Source organism: Sinocyclocheilus rhinocerous, unplaced genomic scaffold (assembly GCF_001515625.1).
Source record: "Sinocyclocheilus rhinocerous isolate Xijiao unplaced genomic scaffold, SAMN03320098_v1.1 scaffold513, whole genome shotgun sequence".
NCBI classification, from domain to species: Eukaryota; Metazoa; Chordata; class Actinopteri; order Cypriniformes; family Cyprinidae; genus Sinocyclocheilus; species Sinocyclocheilus rhinocerous.
Window position 1 is genome coordinate 542,751 of NW_015656019.1, and position 22,952 is coordinate 565,702.

General features: G+C 36.3%; 1 protein-coding gene across 1 annotated transcript in view; it reads left to right on the top strand.

The window, feature by feature from the left end:
- LOC107719223 (protocadherin-15-like) overlaps positions 1 to 22,952 on the top strand; it is a 217,308-nt gene that overhangs the window by 71,633 nt on the left and 122,723 nt on the right. The window contains exons 5-13 of the mRNA XM_016526598.1: positions 1,458 to 1,618; positions 5,021 to 5,176; positions 7,770 to 7,889; positions 8,043 to 8,153; positions 11,237 to 11,407; positions 16,513 to 16,621; positions 16,906 to 17,018; positions 19,570 to 19,776; positions 21,241 to 21,375. Coding sequence (XP_016382084.1) covers positions 1,458 to 1,618; positions 5,021 to 5,176; positions 7,770 to 7,889; positions 8,043 to 8,153; positions 11,237 to 11,407; positions 16,513 to 16,621; positions 16,906 to 17,018; positions 19,570 to 19,776; positions 21,241 to 21,375 — 1,283 coding nt within the window. The remainder of the gene's footprint in view (positions 1 to 1,457; positions 1,619 to 5,020; positions 5,177 to 7,769; positions 7,890 to 8,042; positions 8,154 to 11,236; positions 11,408 to 16,512; positions 16,622 to 16,905; positions 17,019 to 19,569; positions 19,777 to 21,240; positions 21,376 to 22,952) is intronic.

The following is a 22,952-nucleotide window of genomic DNA, read 5'->3' on the forward strand; positions in this document are numbered from 1 at the left end:
GTGATGTAATGCTAAATTTCTCCAAATCTGTTGTGATGAAGAAACATCAATTAAAATATCTGTTTTAATGCTTTCATATTAGCAAGCTGCAAGACCATGAAGGATCATGAAATTAGTTTAATGGTATTCTCTTTAGGAAACTTAATGGCCAAAAAAGCACATTATGTTTATAATGTTGCATAATTGTCTTACAGAATTGCATGTTTCTTGAATGTACTGTATCATTCAGCACTAACAGTTAATACACTTCAAAAAACAAATGCTTGCTGCAATTAGGGCAAAAGCTATACATGCTGGCACTTTAAGTGGACAAGAACATCAAGCGTTTAATGGGATGTGAAAACTGTTCCGTGTTGAATGCACACTGGAGCTTTGAGAAAAGAATCTGACCAGCTTTCTGAATTCTAGTTCTGGGTGAATAATATTGTTTGTGCCAAGGGCGATTCTTGGATCTCAGTCTTAAAGGGACTCAAGCCCCCTACGTGAATGTGAGATTTTGGGGCTCTGAGGAATAGTCGTCTTTTTAGCACGCGAGGTCACAAGGTCAAATCTTGCTTGATGGAAAATTGTTTAAATAAACTAATATAACTGACATGACGATGGCAAGGTTTCAGGTTTGATTCAGCATTTCATTTGCATTTTTTTTTTTATGTAATGCAGCATTTGTTTTAGAGAAGAAGTCAGTTCATTATTTTTATGTTGTACAGGTTATGTGCTTGGAGAGACTAGTTCAACAACTTTCAGGATTTCTTATTTCTTTTTTTTGCAAGGTCATGCAGCTGCCAGCCTGAACATTTACAATGAATCATAAGTGATTCCAGGCTTTATTTAATGGTGCTTAAGCCCTGTCTTTCCTATTAGTCCCCTTAGAAATATTAGATTAAGCTGGCTCTCAGGTGAACGTTTTCTCAGATAATGGCTCTTAAATAATTTTATCCATTCCAGTGAAAAAACATATTTTAGGAATGTTCATTTGATTTAAAAACATGGTTGTTATGATTGTCTCGACCTTTGCTGGTAGGGAAATGTAGAGCCTGGACCTCATGGAACGTTAATTGAATACCGCTGGATGGTGGTTCATGCTCTGTTAGGACTTATTATTTTGTGTTTTTCTGCAGGGATTCACAAGGATTTGAAATAATTTGTAACATATTGAAGCATAAAATGAAGTGTAATTATCTTGGAGGAGAGGCGAGAACTCAGCCAACCATATATTAACACATGCTGAAATTATGACCTTCACATTCTTACATAATCAGCTTCTCATACACATGAGCCAAGAGAGGAAGCAAATGAATATGTACAGAATGAGGATTTACAACTATTATTTATTCATGGGGAAATCATCATTATTATTATACATATTTATTACTTGAACTTTTATATTACATGAGGTGGTCAATCTCCCATCATGTACCTTGAAACATAAGCTTTTCTTGCCAATCTCTTTCTGTCAGGTACCGTTCTTGTGGAAAACATGCAGATCAATGGTCGCGCTCAGGATCCAGATAGAACCATCTCCTTGACGCTGCTGGACAACTATGATTACTGGGTTATCCTTGACCCTGCGCTGCAGAGACTGTATCTCAACAGCACTGGACGAGTGCTGGACCGAGACGTGAGTAAACAAACACACACAATCTGTCAAAAATAACATATTGCTACTGTTGTCCTTTGGCTGGCACAAATAGATATATATATTTATATGGCAGTCTGCCTGAAGCCTCTAAGACAAACAAAAGCTCTAAAATAAATTCTGTCCTGATTGGCAGCAAAACAACACACATCACGGTAATGAGATCATAGCAGCCACACAGAACTGCAACATTTTCTTAATCAGTATTTTAATCTTTCCAATAAAATATTTTGACATCCTCGAATCAAGACGTACATACTTATGCAAAATTGCATGAGATATTAAAGGGGACATCGGATGTTTTCCACAATTTGTTATGATTGTTTAGGGTCTTCATGAAATCGTGTAAAAACAACACCCTTTTTACCTTGTCAAAAACAGCTCTGTTTACAGCGACTCGTTTCAGTGCATGTCTCTTTAAATGCTAATGAGCTCTCCCTCTCTTCTGTGGAAGAGGAAAGGCGATTTGCAAATAATCATAAAAAATATAAAGTGTGAGACTTCTTGAGGTGCAGCTGGATCACAAACAGTTTTAGCAAACACCATGTAAAAGTGAATTTTGCATCCGATGTCCCCTTTAAAGTCGCCATGAATTCCAAATGGACAATTCTTAATGGAATATTGCAGTGTTTATTATAAATGATTTATCCGTGCACATCATTAATTTTTTTAATTTCATGCACCCTCATAATCTTTAATCAAAGAATGGCTTGCAACGACATCTCTTTTCTCTGACAACATTTTTACCGCCGCGAAGGTGGGACAACCTGTCACTCAACAGGGAAGAAAAGATGATCTCAACTTCATTTTCATGCCGACTTTTCAGAGAATATTTCTTAAAGATTTTTTTTTGTTGTTTGTTTGTTTTAGTATATCAAATAAATGTATTGTATTTAACAGATATGTAGACATAGTGTTAATTATAATTATTAATTAATCAGTCAGACAGTAATTATCCTTTCTATTGTTATTGTTGTTGTTTGTTATTATTGATTTTGTTGTTGTTGGTATTGTTTTTACCAGAAAACAAGACCAAAACATTTTTATATAAAGCATTTACAGTCATTTCAGATTCATATAATGTAAGTAAATAAGATTGTCTTTGACTTTATCTTTATTAAGATATTTTTTAATAATGTTTTTGGATGTATTCGACTGTGCTCTCAAAGTGCAATGGACTGCTCTACAGTACAAGAACAGCCAAGTCTTCCATCAAAAGGCAGGAGATTTCACTCCCACAGCCGCAATATGAGCATAGCGATTTCTCCAATTCCTTTTTCCACAAGTGCTTCATCTCCTCCCTCTTATACTGTCTGTCTGTACATTACACCAATCTTCTAAAAAGAGGCTTGCTAGCCCCACACATGTGTCTGTGTGCTTGTCTGAGAAGCATTGTGTTAGTGACAGGCCTTTTATGACACTATTGGATAGTGATTAGAGGCCATATCCTCCTCCTCCTCGTCCTCTTTACGAGGCTTTGTGGGATTCAGCCACTTCACTCAACAGCTACACCGTTTGTTTTATTCAGAGTACTTGAGGCCAAACACCTTATTTACCCAAAAGAGAATGAGCAGAATTGACATTAATCCTGTTTGCATTGTTACGTAAGTTATGTAATCTTGTGCATTCACACATCCAGGCTGATTGGCTGTATTGTTAATGCACTTTGCTACAGCTGGGCACCCTAATGTTATTGATCACTAACCATAGCGTTTGAAAATATCACAAATGGTTAGTATTACCATATATCTGTAACGCCCCTGTGGACTGTTTAGTGTGGTTTCTTCCCCTTTTGTTGGTTTAGCCCGTACTAATCATTAGTTAATTACCCTCATTGTGCTCACCTGTCTGCCACTAATAGTCCACCCTTTATTAGTTCCTGTCTGTCTGAGCCTTACGCCTGTTTCACACATACTCCGTCTGCAGTGCGTATGCGGTCCGTGTGCGTTACGTATGCGGTGCAGAAGCAGCACTGACTCATTGTGCTTTCACACAGGACGAGCTTGCAGTCCGCTCCTGATCCGCGGCTGTTTACCACAAACACAACATTTATTCATTATTTAGATTTCAAATCCAAACGTAGTTAGCCTATACTGAAAGTGCTTTTTCAGCATTGTGATCCTCTTTTATATCTATTTATTGTGAAATTACTACATTTCAGTCTCAATCCATGTTCATTTTTACCGCGAACAAAGCGCTGTCACTTTAATTCAGCGCGTGCAGCACAGCAAAAATAGACTCGGTGCGTAAACGATCGCTGCACTGCTGCAGACGCACCGCACCAGGAATGCACTGACGGACCGCAACCGCGCGCAGTGTGAAAGCTCTAATCTGTTAACATGGGTGCGTAAAAAAAACCGCAACTCACACGCACTGCAGACGGAGTATGTGTGAAACAGGCGTAAGTGTCGGTTATTGTGAATGTTACCCTGAGTGTGTGTGTCTCTCCTTCCTGTATCTGCCTGGTTGTGTCTACACTGTCCCTGGCTCACCTCACGCACTACCCGGACAAGGGTATGCCTCTGCACATTCTATCAAGTTGGACTTAACGCCACCATCCAAGCGCAGTTGTCCGGGAATGGTCCTAGAGAGAGCCTCGCCACCTTCATCGAGTGGGTGCTGAAGGTGCACTCAGGACCCTGAGCCCAGCCCACCATCTCCCCGCGGTACGGAGCATAAGCCTGAGCCCACCGATGACGGAGAGCCATTTCCCGCTGTGATCCGCGAGCCTGAGTGAAGCCAAGCGACTGAGCGGAGGATCGCCTCGGATGTTGAGCCCAACCTGTCAGACCAGGTGCGAGAGCCGGTGACAGTGCCCACCACGAGGGAGCAGCCTAGGAATGGCTCCCGAGCCCCTGTCGAGCCTAGGAATGGCTCCCGAGCCCCTGTCGAGCCTAGGAATGGCTCCCGAGCCCCTGTCGAGCCTAGGAATGGCTCCCGAGCCCCTGTCGAGCCTAGGAATGGCTCCCGAGCCCCTGTCGAGCCTAGGAATGGCTCCCGAGCCCCTGTCGAGCCTAGGAATGGCTCCCGATCACCTGTCGAGCCTCGGAATGGCTCTCGACCCCCTGTCGAGCCTAGGAATGGCTCACGATCCCCAATTCAGCCCAGGAAGGGCTCCTTATTTCTCGTTAAGCCCAGGAAGGGCTCCTGATTCCTCGTTAAGCCCAGGAAGGGCTCCTCCACACACCGTGGTCGTGACAATATAACCTTGAATAAATGTTGTCATGAATGTATGTTTTCAGCTGTCACATCTCATCTGCAGGGGCCTTGTTTTATGATTCATGGTTTGCTTTGAACTAATGCAGTAATCTACCGTTATTTTTGTTGTATGAAAGTATGTTTTCTTTATGTTCTATAAACCGCTGTATATGTGCTTTCTTCCAGCCACCCAGTTACATCACCACCATCGTGGTTCAGATTCAGTGCACCAATGAGCTGGTGGGAACAGTTATTCTGCATGAAGTACGGATAGTGGTGAGGGACAGAAATGACAACACACCTCGTTTCCAGCAGCCTCGTTACTATGTATCAGTTAATGAGGTGAGGCCTGATCACTTATGCACTGCCTCATTTACTTTCTGTCTCTGTCTCTGTCAATTCAGTTTCATTTGAATGTGCATAGTATGCTAATTTTCTATATAGACAAAATGTGCAGTACAACAGAGCATTGAGGTGGGCATTATATCTGACAATGCAATGTGACGAATGAACCAGTAAGGAAGTACAAAAACAGTTTTGAAAGTTCAAACTTTTGGAGTCAGTAACATTTTTAAAATATTATTAATATTAATATTATTGTTATTATTATTTTATTATTATTCTTATTAAAGAAATTAATGCTTTTATTCAGCAATGATGCATTATTATGTTTAATTATGTTTGATGTTTAATTTAGTGAGAGATATGTGTTATCATCACAAACGAACTAACAAAAACTACCAATCAAAATTTGGGGTCAGTAAGTTTTTTTTTTTTAAATATATATATATATATAAAAATGTATACTTGTATTTAGCAAGGACACATTAAATTGATCCAAAGTGACAGTACAGACATTTATAACATTATAAGAGATTTATTTTTCAAATAAAGGCTGTTCTTTAGAACTTTCTACTCATCAAAGAATCCTGGAAGTGTCACAACTATTTTCAACATTGAAAATAATAAACAAAAAAATCTTACCATACTCCAAAATGTAAAATATTCAAATTAAATCAGAATGTGAGTTTTGTGGTTTTTAGGGTTTATTCACATAGCACTGATAAGCAATATCAAGTAGCAAATCAAGGCTCATTGCTGTGACAAACTAATTCATACTCGTTATTAAAAAAGGCTTGAGCTCTTTGATATGTCCCAACACAACTTCCTGTTTCAACAAGAAATACATCAACACGGGGAAGAAAACTGCACTCACGAATGAAAAGAGAGTAGAGAGTGAAGCGGACACATTGTATAGTCACATGACATCGTTGTATAGTCTGTTGGCATGCTCCATCAGTTATTCAGATCTAAAACCATCCCGTTTTGGCATCGGCTCAAAATTATACTTAAAATTATGCAGGCACACACACCCTTGACCCTTCTCTCCACAAGTTCAGGTATGAGGACTATTTTTAAACTTAATGGCTTTCATTTATTTGGAGTACGTCTGAGTATCTTCTGAGAGTGTGTACGTGTTGGGTGTGTAAAAGCTTGGCTTCTTTATGCTTGTCAATCTCTGTCCTCTCCTTGAAGTCAAAAATGCTGTTATCAGGTTAGATTGTCAGGTTGGTTTCCAAAAATTATTTTGGCTTCATGTCCAATGTGGGAAAGAGTCTGAAACTGTGTCTTCAGTGATTCAGTGTACCATGCTTTAACATTGGCTCAGCCTCAGTGTGTTTTTGATGTTCTCTAGCAGAGAGCAAATTGAAGGTACATTGTACAATTGTGGTCACAACAGAAAGACTTTCAAATGGCTGAGTATGGCTTTATAGAAAAACAAATTATGGTTTAAAACTGTTTTAGTATGAAACATCTTATCAGTATTTTCACTTATAATTTTGAAAGTCTCTAGGAGCATGAAAGTATACTTTTAAATAGGCCTATATATATATATATATATATACAGTGGGTACGGAAAGTATTCAGACCCCCTTAAATTTTTCACTCTTTGTTATATTGCAGCCATTTGCTAAAATAATTTAAGTTAGCATCTTTCCCAATAAGACTCATGGCTGTATTAGATCAAAAGGGTGCTTCTACTAAATACTGGGCAAAGGGTCTGAATACTTAGGACCATTTGATATTTCAGTTTTTCTTTTTTAATAAATCTGCAAAAATGTCAACAATTCTGTGTTTTTCTGTCAATATGGGGTGCTGTGTGTACATTAATGAGGAAAAAAAATTAACTTAAATGATTTTAGCAAATGGCTGCAATATAACAAAGAGTGAAAAATTTAAGGGGGTCTGAATACTTTCCGTACCCACTGTATATATATAAGTAACATATATTTTTAATATTTAAAATTAATATATTTCATATTTAAAAAATATTAAATATATTTTTATTGCTAGAAATAGCAAAAAAATACAATTACAAACAATACAAACTATTTATTGTAAAATACATTTGACAAATTGAAATAATATAAAAAGATAATATTCAAAAATGAATTGGCTAAAATATAATATCCTACAATTGTTTAATGAGACCTTCTATGAAATAAGAAAGGGAAATTCATTAATATAGCACAGTAGGCTTAATATGTTATAAATCAATTTGCTTTTCAGAAAAAGATAGCAGATGGTAGATAGCAGATAACCTGTTATTATAATATCAGTCGTGTGTATTTGTGTGCAGGCATATGTGCAGGTTTTGCTCTCTCTCTCTCCTTCCATTTTGATTTTAGGTTTTTGTTGTCTTCTCTTTGTTTTGATCTCCTTGTCTTTTTCTTTGTATTTTCTTTCTTCCTCTTCTGTCCCTGTCTAGTCTGTCTTCTAAGGGGTTCCAGAAGGAACACACAAACTCACACATACACATTATCTGGGTCAGACGGGTCACATCTGAGGCTTGTCAGAGTTGCTGTGTTGTTACACAAGCATATAGCCAGTGTCTGATGTTTGTTTCATGTGTTTTTTAATGATATCTCTCCAGCTCTCTCCCGTCGGTACCACCATCTTCACCGGCTTCTCAGGAAACAATGGAGCCATGGACATCGATGATGGACCAAACGGACAGATCGAATATGCCATTCAGTACAACCCAAATGACCCGGTACTTCATCCGATCAAACAGACCTTCTGCAGTTACACTCAAGTTCTTCATTGTAATTAATGATTAATTTAAAGCAGTGACTTTATGGGTGAACTTGCAAACTGCAATGTTTTATTTAAAACAGTGCAATCTTTCTCTGTTTCTCTGTCTCAGATGTCAAACAGGACTGTGCGTGTTGCTGGGACTCTGTCTGGTAACATTGTTTTGGCAGAGCGGCTGAACTATGAGGAGAGAACTCGCTATCTAATTATAGTCCAGGCCAATGTAAGATATCCTTCACTATCATACGATGTTGTTCCTTTACTCTTTAATACATTAAAGAGGAGTGTTTCAGGGTAAATACAACTTAAGCTATAGTGGCATGTTGTTGATTACCACAGATAACCTTGAAAATTATGTTTGCAATAACGCACTAGAGGTCGACCGATATGGGTTTTTCACTGGCCGATGCCGATATTTAGAAATCAGGGCAGCCGATGGCCGATATATGATGCCGATTTTCTTATTTTTTTTTCATTCATCTCATAAAAGTGAGTTTGAGCCAATGATTATTGCAGGGTACAAGATAGTAATAGTAGTAGTAGCCCAATTTAGTGTAATAATACATGGCTCAAAACTTAAGCACCTTCTCAAAACAGTTCTGAAGCATGCTTTTTGTTTATGTTTGCTGACAGACACCAGTGTTTCCCACAGACTGCAAATTAATTCTCTGCCAGCAGGAGGTGCTTTGGGAGCTGGAGATATAGTGGTTTCCCCGGTAACGGCTGTAATCAAATCAGCGCTCCGCTCACAAACGCTACTTTATCAGGCATTACAGGAAAGACAAAATGAAAATGACATCGAAGCTTTTCTGAAGACAGTCGGTTCTATTCAAAGATACATTCATATAAAAACACCCGTGCTGCATTTTAATTTTTAAACGTGAAGCGCTCATTTTATTCAACGAAGTATAAGCCTTTTAGAAAATCTATTTGTGGCAGTCAGTTTTGATATTGTGACGAGCCGCCACAAATAACTCAATGTATAGGAAACACTGGACACTGCTATAAGTCAAATGGCCATAGTGATAACAAAAATAAAAGATTTCACACATATTACACAGCCTGCTGCTCATAACTGCTTAAGAGTGCGCTGGCCACGAGCGATGAGATTGTGGATGCTATTGTCGGACCCACACAGACATTTCATGAGGAAAGTTAACATGCACGTTATAATCAGCCCAGAAGTTTCGTCTGAATTGAACGTGTTTCTACTTTCACATGCAAATGACTTGTTGCACTTATGAATATGATAACTTTCCGGCATCAATTCTAGTAGAGTAAAACGTAATTCCGTTTTCTAAACGGTCTGTTTTGCCCTGCCATTAACTGAAGCTGTGTGTGAACAAGCCGCGCCTGCAGAGTGTGAGCTATTCCGTCTCACGCAGCCTCAGAGGGAGTTCTGCAACAACGCTGCCCGCCGATGCGCCTGCCTATAAATCGGCCTAATTTGCAGCACAATCGGCCGATGCCGATTAATTAAAAAATGCCAAAAATCGGCCGATTAATCGGCCGGCCGATCAATCGGTCGACCTCTACTTACAGTACAAAAGATTGTTGATGTCTTTTGGGCAAGGCCCAACGCTGAGATAAATGTTAAATACAAGGTTTTGAAAATACAGCCACAAAGCTTAAACATTATAGATATTCATCATGAGACTAGTGTGAAATAAAATCACTTAACTAACCATGTAACCCCAGGTAAATGTTGTTGGTAAAAATGTGCTTATTTATTTATTTGTTAGTTTGTTTTTGTTTTTTATTTATTTATGTATTTATTTGGATTTTTGTGTTATTTATTTGTTTAGCTACAAAAATTATTTTTTTGTTCATGTGAGTTCATTTGAGTTCATGTTTGTGAGTTTGCATTTGAGGGTTTACTGTATGAGTTCAAATGTGTACTTCCAAGTTTTTAATTTTATGAGTTTATAAGTTTGATTTTATTCTAGCAAGTTTACTTTTGGGAGTTTGTTAGGTTGCATTTGTGGGTTAATTGGTTTGAATTTGTATTTGTGAGTTTATGGGTTTGAATATGTATTTGCAAGTATATGTGTGAAAGTTTTTAGGCTTGCATTTGTGGGTTTATGAATTTGAATTTGTACTTGCAAGATTACGTTTTGCAAGTTTTTGCATTTATGTGTGCATTTGAGAATATTTGAGTTTGCTTTTGATGGTTTATTGTGCATAACACATAAGATCACCTACCGAGAAGTACACCTAGAAACACTGCTAAAAGTAAGTTGTTTAGATGTTGTTTATAGACCTTAACTTGTTTATAACCCACAACATTGCTTTAAAGTCAGACCAACCCTAAAATGGTCATACACTTGTGCTAGTAATGAAAGGGTTACTGATCTGATCCCTGTAAGGAGTGAGCCATGAGCTGGGAGTCACTTTGGATAAAGATGTCTGCTAAATGACTGCTTAATCTGTAACCTTTACTATAGATTACAAAAAAATAACCTTGAATTTTTGGTCAAGTGGTCTGGGCCTGTTAGGTTGCCAGTTTGCACAATGCACTTTTTAAAATTCCAGGCACCTCCCTATATCTGTCACTGAATAACCGGCATCCTGATTCACTTCCAAATGCATCCCTCCACCCTCACATGAGCTGCATGCACAACTAGCTCCAAACCTGTCTAGAACAGCATCCCTGTGAGGGTGTCTAGACCCCAGAGGCCATGAGCATGTTTTCATAGAGCCAAATGGTTCAAATAAATGGTCTACATCAAGGCTCAGCTCTCCTTGAAGAAAATTGAATAATTTCAGGATGTGGAAGATGAGGGGATGGATTTGTTACTGTGTTTTCTCTTTCTCTCTGAAATCTTATTGAAGGAAAAATACAGAACAGCAGAGTTGGCTTTGATATGAATAATGCACATTTTATTTAGACCCTGATTGTTGGAAATCGTTAAGTCAATAATTAATTAACCATACTTGGCCACAAGTCCTTTCCTTTCCTTAAAGTTTGGAGATTTACATTACACTACATTTTATGATTCCTACCTGTTGTTCTGGATTCAGTGCTATTAAATTTAAATATTGTACAATGACAATATTGAAGATCAATTTTATAAGGTCTGAAGTTCAAAGTATGATATACACAAATGTATTTGTGCATGTTTATTTTAGTTTTTTTTTTTTTACTAAAAGCTAAATAAAAATCACCTTTTGCTTGTTCTGGCAAAATGTAACAAAAAATAAATAAAATAAGACAAGTTGATTAAGTTTAAATATTAAAAAATATCTAAAGGTCTTAAAAGTATCTAAAGGTCTGTATCTATGGTAACATGGCAGCTTTTTTTCCAGGACCGGGCTCCGTATCCGGGAACTCGTCGCACGGCAACCACTACTCTAACTCTGGATGTTTCGGATGGAGATGATCTGGGTCCCATGTTCCTCCCATGTGTTCTGGTCAGCAACACACAGGACTGTAACCCTATCACATACCGTCTGGCCATTCCTGAGCTCACTGACCCGGTAAGAACTTGCAGAGAACCTCAGAGGTCTTTAAATGCTGAATAGTCACTTGATACATTTATTTTCCAACTGGATCTTGAAACAGGTAGCTTTTTTTTATGATCTACCAGCTCTTACAGACTTGACCAGGGTTGATCTACTAGGTTGATCTACTGTTGGACCATCTAATGATCATGGTTTCTAGCTGGTCCCAGTTGGATATTTTGAAACCATTTAAAACCAGCTGCCACCTTAAATTTTTACCTGGATTATCGAGTAAGGATGTTGTCAGAGCCTGTTATTTGCCACAAGCTGCAACCATGATTCTGTATTGAGCATCTGGCATAGCTAGGTATAAAGGCAGGAAGATGTCTTGTCTGAAACACTTCACCTGTGACCCACTGAGCCGGACAGGGTGACCTGAGGCTATGCAGTGGGCAGCCCTGGATAGATGCTCTCTTAGAGAAAGACTTGAGTGCTTGAGAACAGGGTATGTGCATGACATTGTGCCTTGAACTATAAAGAAAAAAAAAAGCTATGCACTGTATGTGTATTAATAATTCAGCCACACACAGCAAGCCTACACTCTAAAAAATGCTGGGTTGTTTCAATCCAACCTTGGGTCAAAAATGGACTAACCCAACTTTAGGGTTAAAAATGTAATTAAAAAATGTAACCCAACGGTTGAGTTAGTCCATATTTGACCCAAAGTTGGGTTGAAACAACCCAGCATTTTTTAGAGTGTATGGACCACTCATTGATTGTTTGCTACCGTTCAAAAGTTTGGGGTCGGTAAGATTTTGTAATGTTTTTGAAAAGAAGTCAATTATGACCACAAAAGTTGTATTTGTTTGATTAAAAAAAGTAAAAACAGTTATATTGTGAAAAAGTATTGTAATTTAAAATAACTTTTTTAAATAATATTTTAAAATGTAATTTGATTTCAAAGCTGAATTTTCAGTGTCACATGATCCTTCAGAAATCTTTTTAATATGCTGATTTGTTACTCAAGAAACATTAATATTTTTGTGCAAACTGAGCATCATTTTTTACTTTAAAAGAACAGCATTTATTCGAAAAAATAATTTTTTGTAACATAATAGATGTCTTTACTGTCACTATTGATCAATTTAATATACCCTTTTTTAGAAAAAAAATGCTTACCTTAAACTTGTGAATGGTATAAAATAAAATTATAAATGGTGAATGGTATAAAAAATTATACATTTATGTTATATAAGCATGTTTGACTGCAGAATTCAGCAATTGAGAGTTTTTTAGAGACTCCAGTAATTTTTATAATGTAACATTTTGTTACATTTGTAATATTCATGTCTTGTTTGTGGACACTTGAAGGACATTTTGATGTCTTCACTGGACGTTGTATGGACAAGCTCATGTGTAAAGCTCAGTAATTGTGTCATTGTGTTGTTGGTGATTTGTTGACCCTACACCGGTTAAATGTCAGTCCTGTCATATTTCCCATCACATGCGTTGCTCTACTGACCTGTGCTTGGCTAAATATGAGACTCATACAGCAGGGGCAGGAAGGGCAAGAAACGAGGGATTTAGATCAGAAAAAGATGTGGCTGATGAAAGTTAGCTGGTACAGATTGAATGAGATCAGGGACAGGGAGTAGAGACAAAGCGAGACGAGACCCTCAATAAAACCACAGGGTTCACCACCCATCAAAGCCAAGACGTGAAGCTTTGATGAAATCATACCCCAGTTGAGGTGTGTTTGGGTGGGCAGACCTTTGAGGAGATGGATCATTATGGAACCAAACCACATGGAGAAAAAAAGAGAGAGTCCAGCACATACAGCCACGGCTGATCTTTGCTCAGGGGGGACTGCCGTAATTTATCCTAAAAAAAATTCCACTGCAAACGCTGCACTCCCATCGGCTGCCAATTTATGCACTGAATAAATGTGCTGCAGATTTGCTTCATTTTGAGCGGTTTCACTTTTCTTTTTGCATTCTGCCTGCTGTAATTTATGTATTTTCACAGAGACAATATCTTTTTGCGTTTCCTGGTGTTCTCTGATTATCTTGAAAATTATAAAGGATTAGTTTGTGAGGAAATCCATTTTACATTTTACATTCATTCTTACATTCAACAGAACAGTGGCTGTGTTTGGAGTAGCACACTACTATTTCTGCAGTAGGCCTGTGTAGTATGAATAATGCATATCCACATTTTCTGTGCAAACATAAAATACTATGAAAAAATATGAAAACAAATCTTTAATTATTACTATTATCATTATTATTATTATTATTATTATGTAATCTATCAAAAGTTAAGTTAAATTGGATTTTGAGAAAGCAAATAAAAAAATTCTTTAAATTCTCATCAAGGCTGCATTTAGTTGATCAAAAGATAAAAACAAACAAGTAAAAACAATAATATTGTGAAATATTATTGCAATTTAAAATAACTGTTTTGTATTTTAATATATATTAACATTTAATTTAATCCTGTGATGCAAAGCTGAATTTTCAGCATCATTACTCCAGTCTTCAATGTCACATGATCCATGATCAAGAAACATTTCTTATTATTATCAATGATGAAAACAGTTGTGCTGCTTAATATTTATGTGGAAGCTGTGATACTTTTTTTCAGGATTCTTTGATGTTCTAAAGAACTCTAAAGAACAGAACCGTATTTATTTGAAATAGAAATATATATATTAAAAAAAACTGTCATTTCTGATCAATTTAATGTGTCCTTGCTTAATAATAATTAAGTAATAATTTCTTATTAAGTTCTCAAAATAATAATAATAATAATAATCTTACTGACCACAAACTTTAATTGTAGTGTATCTTTATTTATTTGTTTGTTTGAGATGATAACTCATCTCGTTAACTAAATTAAACATAATGATAATGGGGTCATGTGACAGAAATATAGCATACTACTATTTGAAATAACTATGTTTTGAGTGGGTGCATTATGAAAATATTTTAAAAGTTTTATGATACATATTGTCACATAAACTCATTACCTTGCATGTTTATTTCAACCGTGGCTTTCATCTATCTTTTTATACAGTACAAACTGAAAATTCACATGCTACACATGGTACTGCAGGGATTTCAAGAGTAATATTTTAATAAGTTATTGTAAACACATCCTGTATCAATGCATAATGCATTCTTTTTCAGATACTATTTTAAAATAATACTGGCCAGTAGTCAATGTGTGCTGTGCAGTATGCAGTGAGCATTATGCTACAATTCCATTCCCAACATAGATTCTCTCTCATTTCCTTTGGCAGGAATAGTGGTAATTAATGAGGTCACATATTTCACAATTAGAGCTGGGATATGATTCGAGTCTTTTTCCTGTCTCTAGGCACAGATTAATCGGCCTAATGCCTGCTGGAGGGGGGGTTATGGGGAGTTTTAAATGTGCTGTGCAGTATGCAGTGAGCATTATGCTACAATTCCATTCCCAACATAGATTCTCTCTCATTTCCTTTGGCAGGAATAGTGGTAATTAATGAGGTCACATATTTCACAATTAGAGCTGGGATATGATTCGAGTCTTTTTCCTGTCTCTAGGCACAGATTAATCGGCCTAATGCCTGCTGGAGGGGGGATTATGGGTAGTTTTAAACGTCTCAGGTGGGCAAGAATTCTAATTTACTGTGCTGACATATTTAACATTGAGCTCCTGTATTTACGCTGCCATTTTAATGAAGCACCCATCGCAAAGGAGATGCTTCTTATTATCATATCTGTTAGAGGCCGTATTTGTCTGCACGAAATGCACACTCATCTGTAGAGCACATGATTCATACAATCAAGTGTCCCAAGAGCTTTGCTTTTAGCCCAGAGGAAAACGTTGTACCTCAGTGGATGCTCTTTCATAGCTTGAGACTTAATGGAGATCTCAAAATGTTTTATGTATCAGCTTTGTTTCAGATGTTTCTCCTACAATTTGGAGAAATAAAAGTAGACACAACGTTGTACTATCTGTTCATATTATTTAATGGACCTGAGCTAATATGAACTAACAGTGAACAGCTAAACTTGTGTTAACAAAGATGAATAAATACTGTAACAAATGTGTTGCTCATTGTTACTTAATGTTAGTTAAAGGAATAGTTCACCCAAAAATGAAAATTTGCTGAAAATGTAATCAGCCTCAGGCCATCCAAGATGGAGATGAGTTTGTTTCTTCATCAGAACAGATTTGGACTAATGTAGCATTACATCACTTGCTCACCAGTGGATCCTCTGCAGTGAATGGGTGCCGTCAGAATGAGAGTCCAAACAGATGATAAACACATCACAATAATCCACAAACAATCCACATGACTCCAGTCCATCAAATAATGTCTTGTGAAGTAAAAAGCTGCGTGGTTGTAAGAAAAAAAATCCATCGAGGCATTTTAACTTCAAAATGTTGCCTCCAGCTGAAATATGAGTCTTCTATCCAAAATATTGCTTTCTCCAGTGCAAAAGTCATGCCATCTGAATTAGGAGAGAAATATGCATAGATCAATCATTTATAAGAGAAAACAGTTCAAAAAAATATGTTGGTGGATTTGGATGTAAGAGGACAACATGGGAGGATGGACTTTTTCCACTGTGTTTTTATGAACTATGGCCAGAAGTAATGGTTTAAAGTTAAAACTCCCTTAACTGATGGACTGGAGTGGTGTGTATTACTTGTGGATTATTGTGATGTTTTTATCAGATGTTTGGACTTTCATTCTGACGGCACCCACCCATTCACTGCAGAGGATCCATTGGTGAAAAAGTGATGTTTAATTTCTCCATTACTGTTCCAATGAAGAAACAAACTCATCTACATCTTGGATGGCCTGAGGGAGAATAAATTATCAGCAAATTTTCATTTTCGGGTTAATTATTTTTTTAATGCATGAACTAAAATGAACAAATTAGACCTTATTGTAAAGTGTTAACGAGATATAAAATGATGTGGATGGCATTGTTCAGATTATTTGGTCTTGGAAGAATTTGATGAGAAATGTTTGAGTCCAGACTAGGGTGAAACCATAGATATAAAAAGATACTGAAATCATTTAGCCAACTCTGATTTCTTTTTTTACCCCCATAGTCATTTATTCCTGTCTCCTTTTTTTCCAGAGTAAACTGAACCCTCTGAATGTGACACCTCCCATTCGAGCCATTGACCAGGACAGAAACATCCAGCCGCCCTCAGACAGACCCGGAATCCTGTACTTCATACTGGTTGGTAGGTACTTCAATTCAAGTATTATACACAATACACAATATACATAACTGCACTCTTAACTAATGTTTCCATACATTTGAAAGAGAAACTCAGTTCTTTAATAAATGTGTTATTAGGGTTTAATAGGATGTGCTGTTGTTGTTCTGTCTTTAAAACAGCAGACTGCATAAGTTCAGATAGGAAATAGGAAATTTCCTTTCTATGTATTCAATAGCTTAGTATAAATAATGGCATGAATCAGATAATAGCTCAAGTTTTGTGTCTCTCTCTGTACTGCGTTTCAGGTCAACCTACTACATATCCAGAATTCTTCTCACTCAACAGGAGCACGGGTGAGCTGCGGCTGCTGAAGCCTGTGGACAGAGAGCTGTACCAGCGCTTCAATCTTGTCATTAAGGTCATTATATCATCATCAGGTTGTCTTCTACAGATAGCTGTGAAGATAGGAGTGGTTCATCTAACGCCCTGCTCAGCACCTCCAGAGGCGTTTATATTTAAGCATCAATAAGAGTATCATCATTTTTACAGAATTGCTGGTTGAATGTTTTACGACCAGACAAACACCCGGTATTAACCGCAGTATATTTCTGGAAATATTCTCTTCATATTGTAGCAATAGTATCAGCAATTGAACACACTGTCTGTATGTACACGCTATCACTATGGTTCTGTTTAAAAACCTAGTGAGCTGTCTATTTAGGAAGCATTTTAAAGCATTGCATTCGCTGTCTTGATGCAAAGGATGCCATAAAAGGTACACAGTATAATTATTTTAAAAATTATTGCAAGGCATCATTGCATATATACTTTTGTGGAAAATGCAGTTCCACAGTGCATTTGTGACAAACTTACAAAGAAAGAAAGTGAAATGCTCTATCATTATAATTCATTCAGTACTAAAAATATTAACAAAACATACATACTGTTCAAAAGTTAGATATTTTTTTAAGAAATGAGCAAGAATGCATTAAATTGATCAAAAGTGAGAGTAAAGGCATTTATAATGTTTCAAAATGATATTTCAGCATTTTATAATGCTGTTCTTTTAAAAATGTATAATGGTTTCCACAGCAATATTAAGCAGCACAATTGTTTTCAACATTTCAGAAAGATCATGTGACATTGAAGACTGGAGTAATGGCTGCTGAAAAATCAGCCTTTCCATCACAGTAATAAATTACATTTTAAAATATTTTGAAATAGAAAACAGCTGTTTTGAATTGTAATAATAGTTCACATTTTTACTGTATTTTTGACAAAATAAATGCAGCACTGGTAAGCATGAGACTTCTGTTGAAAACATCTTTCCAACCCCAAAATTTGAACAGTAGTGTAGTTCTGTCTAATTAAAAATATACTATTTTACCCAGTTTTTGTATGTGCTATATATTTTTATGCTTTTATCACATCATTAGTTTAGCACTGAAATCGATCAATCATTCTGGTTCCCCATGAGCTTTGTGCAAAGAGCGCTATTTGTATGCCTCACAGTTTCTGCGTACTGTATGTAGAGCGTTCCATTTCAGTTAGGATGCTGCCTTTGTAGGTGGTAGACAGCGAGGCAGCTCACTAGCTTTTGGAATAGAGCTTTGTATATTTAATTACATTAAACATGTTGTATCTTTTAATTGAAATGAGCTGGAAGAGCGAGAGCAGAGGGAGAAATTGAAAAAAGGAAGCGAGCGCTGGTGTGAAATTATTCTGCTCTGTCATAGATTTGGGTAGCACAACAGTGTAACAGCAGGGGTAATTTAAATGTTTCCTCTGAGAAACGATGCATGACTGTGTTTGCTGTTATGATTTCGTTGTTTCATAATAGCAAAGAACGATATGCTATTCTCAGTTCGCTTCAAGCTTGCTGAAATTCGAGACCAAATAACAAACAAAATATTGCCGCTGTCAACATTGTCAGATGTCTGAATTAGTGTGTTTCAAATGTGTGAATTGGCTTTTGAGTTACTGAGCTGCAGTCTTTCATGGATTCTTAATGAAATCAGTGATAGACGGGCTCATAACGGAAATGAAAATATTCAGGGAGATGTATCCACATATTCCTCTTCAATAAACAAAGACCAATTTTGAGCCGTTTTAGGTCCATGAATTTTGAATAATATATTAAAGGGGTCATAAGATGCGATTTCAAGTTTTCCTTTCTCTTTGGAGTGTTACAAGCTCTTGGTGCATAAAGAAGATCTGTAAAGTTGCAACGACTAAAGTCTCAAATCCAAAGAGATATTCTTTATAAAAGTTAAGAGTCAACCACGCCCTCCTAAAACGGCTCGTTCTAACACGCCCCCACATGTCTACGTCACGATGTGGAAATATTAGCATAATGCCGCCCAAATGTGCACGCAAGGAAAGAAGGCGTGGTTTCAGGAACAGCAGTAGTGTTGATGCAGCCATGTCAGGGAGACGCTGTGTATTTCAGTGCTAAAGCAAAAGCACCTTATTTGGCCTTCCGGAAGTAGAAGCAATTAGTAATCATTGGTTAAGATTTATTTACAACAGAACAGCAAATATCAAGGCAACATTTTATATTATTTAAATGTACTAAAATAACTCAAGCTGAAATGAAAAATATATAGACAAATAAAAAGTATGATAAAATGACAATAACATTTTTTTATTTTTTGTAATTTTATAAAATTTTTTGGGAAATTGAAGCTTGGTAATGTCTTTTTCGATCAAGGTAGCGTGGTGTGAATTATGGTAATACCATGGTACTTCAAGTTACAAAAGAATACCATGTAAATAGTGTTATTTGAATCTGGTAATCATTCATTACCACTATAATGTCATCAGCATTGTAATGTTTGTACGGAAAACCAGCAGATTATAGTTTGTTTTCAAATTGAAAGTGTGTCAAGCTACATTCAACCATATGACAACAACCTTAAACTTTTCTTTTTAGAGAAATTTGAGAGTTTATATTGTTTGTTTGTGAACAGGCCGAGCAGGATAACAGTCACCCTCTTCCTGCATACGCTAACCTGCAGATTGAAATTCTGGATGAGAACAATCAGGCGCCATATTTCCAGCGCTCCTCGTACCAGGGCTTCATCAGTGAGTCTGCCTCGGTTGGCACCACCATCTCAGGGAGCACCAACCTCACGGCCCCGCTGGGCATCATCGCACTGGACAACGACATAGAAGAGGTGAGATGTTCTCATGAAAAGTGCCAGGACATTTTCACAATGTTGCTGTCTTGGGAATGCAAAGATACATAAATCACAGATGGTTTCAGTCTCTCCATATGTTTTATATTGTAGCTGCTGCCAGGGGCCACACCAGTAGGTACCCGAGTGACGTGATGTGTGCCCTCTTTTGTTTTGTTTTCTTTTATTTTGTATTTATAATATAATGGTTTGACAAATGCAGTGTTCTTTCCTTTGATGCTGTGTTTCCTATTAATACAGGAAGCTGGACATTTTTGAATAGTTTGTCTCTTTTTAGCCAATAGGCTTTAATTTGTCACAGCTGTAAGCCATTGCTTGTTACACTTTGTTGCTAGTTAAAATAGGTGGTAATGAGGCAGACATTTTCATTCTAAATAGCATTTGACTTCACAAAAATGCAGCATTAACATTATATGAGTTAACTTTATATTTATAGTTTTCCTGCAAAAGAGAGATTGTAAATTGTATATACAAATGTTACCCAATGTTATCCTGGGTTGTACATAGTGTAACTATGCAAAACATGAATTATTTAGATTTTAATGAGTCTTTAATTGAATAAAAAAAATGCGGTTACACTTTATTTTAAGGTGTCCTTGTTACAGTGTAATTATACATATAAGTACTGAGTAATATTATTTAACTACATGTACTTATTATATGGTTAGGGTTAGGATTTGGGTTTGGCTTAGGGTTACTTGCATGTAATTATGCATAATTAATTGTTATTATAATAGTAAGTACATGTAACGTGTAAAACGGACACCTTAAAATAAAGTGTTACCAAAAATACAATTAAAACTTGCTAGTAAAATTATACTCTTGAAAAATTATTTGTGTGATAAAAGTACCAGATTTACATAAGTGGAATCTTATTTCAAAAATGTATTTTAAAAAGCAAACAGTCAAACAAACAAACAATAAATACATAAATAAATAATATGTATATAATAATTTATAATTTTGTATGCATAAACATATTTTATATACATCTCTCTCTCTCTCTCTCTCTCTCTCTCTCTCTCTCGCGCTCTCTGTCTATGACTGAATTAATAAGTCATAGACTGAATAGATGAGATAAATCAATAGACAAACTAATGCAGGTGGTTTGCAGAAAAACAGCTTGTATTGACATATGATCAATTTTAATGACACAGCAGTTTTGTCAGTTTAAAATGTGCATGTACTTCATTTTCTCTCTAGATTTATACATTACATTTTGACTTTTGAATTCTCTGGACTTTCAAACAAGCAGTTAAAGCTGTTGTATTTCTGTTGAGGCTCTTGCATGTTAGAGTGAATAAGGTGGTCGAGTGACTCTTGCGTGTTTATGCAACCTGAGGATTGCGTGACTGCATGAGGTTTGTGTGGACGGTGTGTCATGCTCATATTAATGTGTGGTAATGCTGCATTTGACCTCTCATCATTGTTTGTTTTGTGAAGACAAAAGATCCTCAGCTGAAGATCACTCTGAATGACCACACCTCCATCTTCTCCATCACGTCTACTGGCATCACACGCTACCTTACTCTGCTGAAACCAGTGGACCGAGAGATACAGACCAACTACACCTTAACGGTACGTTGCACGCACAAACATATATTACATTTCATCCCAAAATCAAAAGAAAAAAGTCTTGTATTTTGTATAAAGCAAAAAAAAGTCTTGTATTGGCCATTAAATTATTTTCATTGTAACATTATTTTCATGGTATTTAAGGACTTTTTATGTATTGAAATTCATAGTATAATTGGTGGTGATTCTCGTTTCTGTATCAATGTCATTTGTAATATATATTAGAGGAAAAAGGTCAGTAATTAATATTTAAATCAACCTAAATGAAATATATTAATGCTAATATGTTTAAATATATAATATATGAAAATTGCATTTTTAAAGTATAAAATGTTTAAATTAGGGATGCTCATATTGACCTTTTAACCATTAAGCGAAAGTAAGAATTTTGACAGATTAATACTATCAGTTAAACGGTATAAAAGTTTTTAAGTTTGCTGCATTGTTAAAGAAAAATATTTTATACATATTTTTTAACTTGCGGGGTCATGTCAATATGTGCAACCACACGTGCCTACAAAAATATTTCGCTGCGTAAGCACCTGCTCCACTTTCACTTAACTGAAGTAGTAAAGGTAACACAATGGCAAAAGGCAATATTGGATAAATGATTATCAGAGAGTGAATCTGTGAGTCAAATTCTGAATGGGTTATAGCCTAGAAAGCTTGCAAAGAGCGCTCCCCCTTATAATTATTAAAAAGCTGTCACTCATCTCAGTTCGTCGCGATCTCACAAAGTTCCTTTATATTCAGTGAAGCTCTACACTACTGCACAATTAATCTCTTATTTACATTGTGTGTACATTTTGTTTGTTCTAATGAGAGGATTCGCGAGCGTGAGCAAAACTGAACAAAACTCCTGCTTTATGAGTGGTGAGTGGATCCTAACTTAAACGCCGCTGATTGGCCACTGCGTTCATGAAATCAACAGATATGTATGTGATTGGCTACAGTGCTCAACACTGCAGAAACCGGTGTTTTCTGCTGTGGGACAGGCTGCGCTCCACACTATGCCACACAGCGTCGACATCTTAATTTTTTAAAATAAAAACTAGACAAGTTGTGCACTGAGGTAGGCCTGCTATTTATTTTAATGTCTGATGAAAAAACATGCGGTACTTCAAAGCGCATAGAAGGATTCAGTGTGTGTTTTTGTTTTGTCATCTTAATTTGTTAATTATTTAAGTGAAAAATATTTAGTGTAGACCTATTTATTTTGTTATTTTTATTTATATTATTTTATTAGGTTTTTCTTTGATCTCAGAAGCGCTGCAGGTGCGTGATAATTTGACTATGTGTGAATTGAGGTTATGTTGTTGCTCTGTTCTGTATCCTACTGTTTACACACGTTAAAATAAACCCGTGAAAAAATACATATTTTTGTAGGCTATTTGTAATGGGTCACAGACTCTCAACCATTATATTATTTGTTTAATACTAATTTAATAATCTAATCTTATCAGTTAATGGTTAATGTTCAGATAATTAGCGACGTTTGTCGGTCTGGAAATTTACCAAAATGAGCATCCCTGGTTTAAATGCATTTTAATATATAAAGTAAAAAAGATGTATTATATATA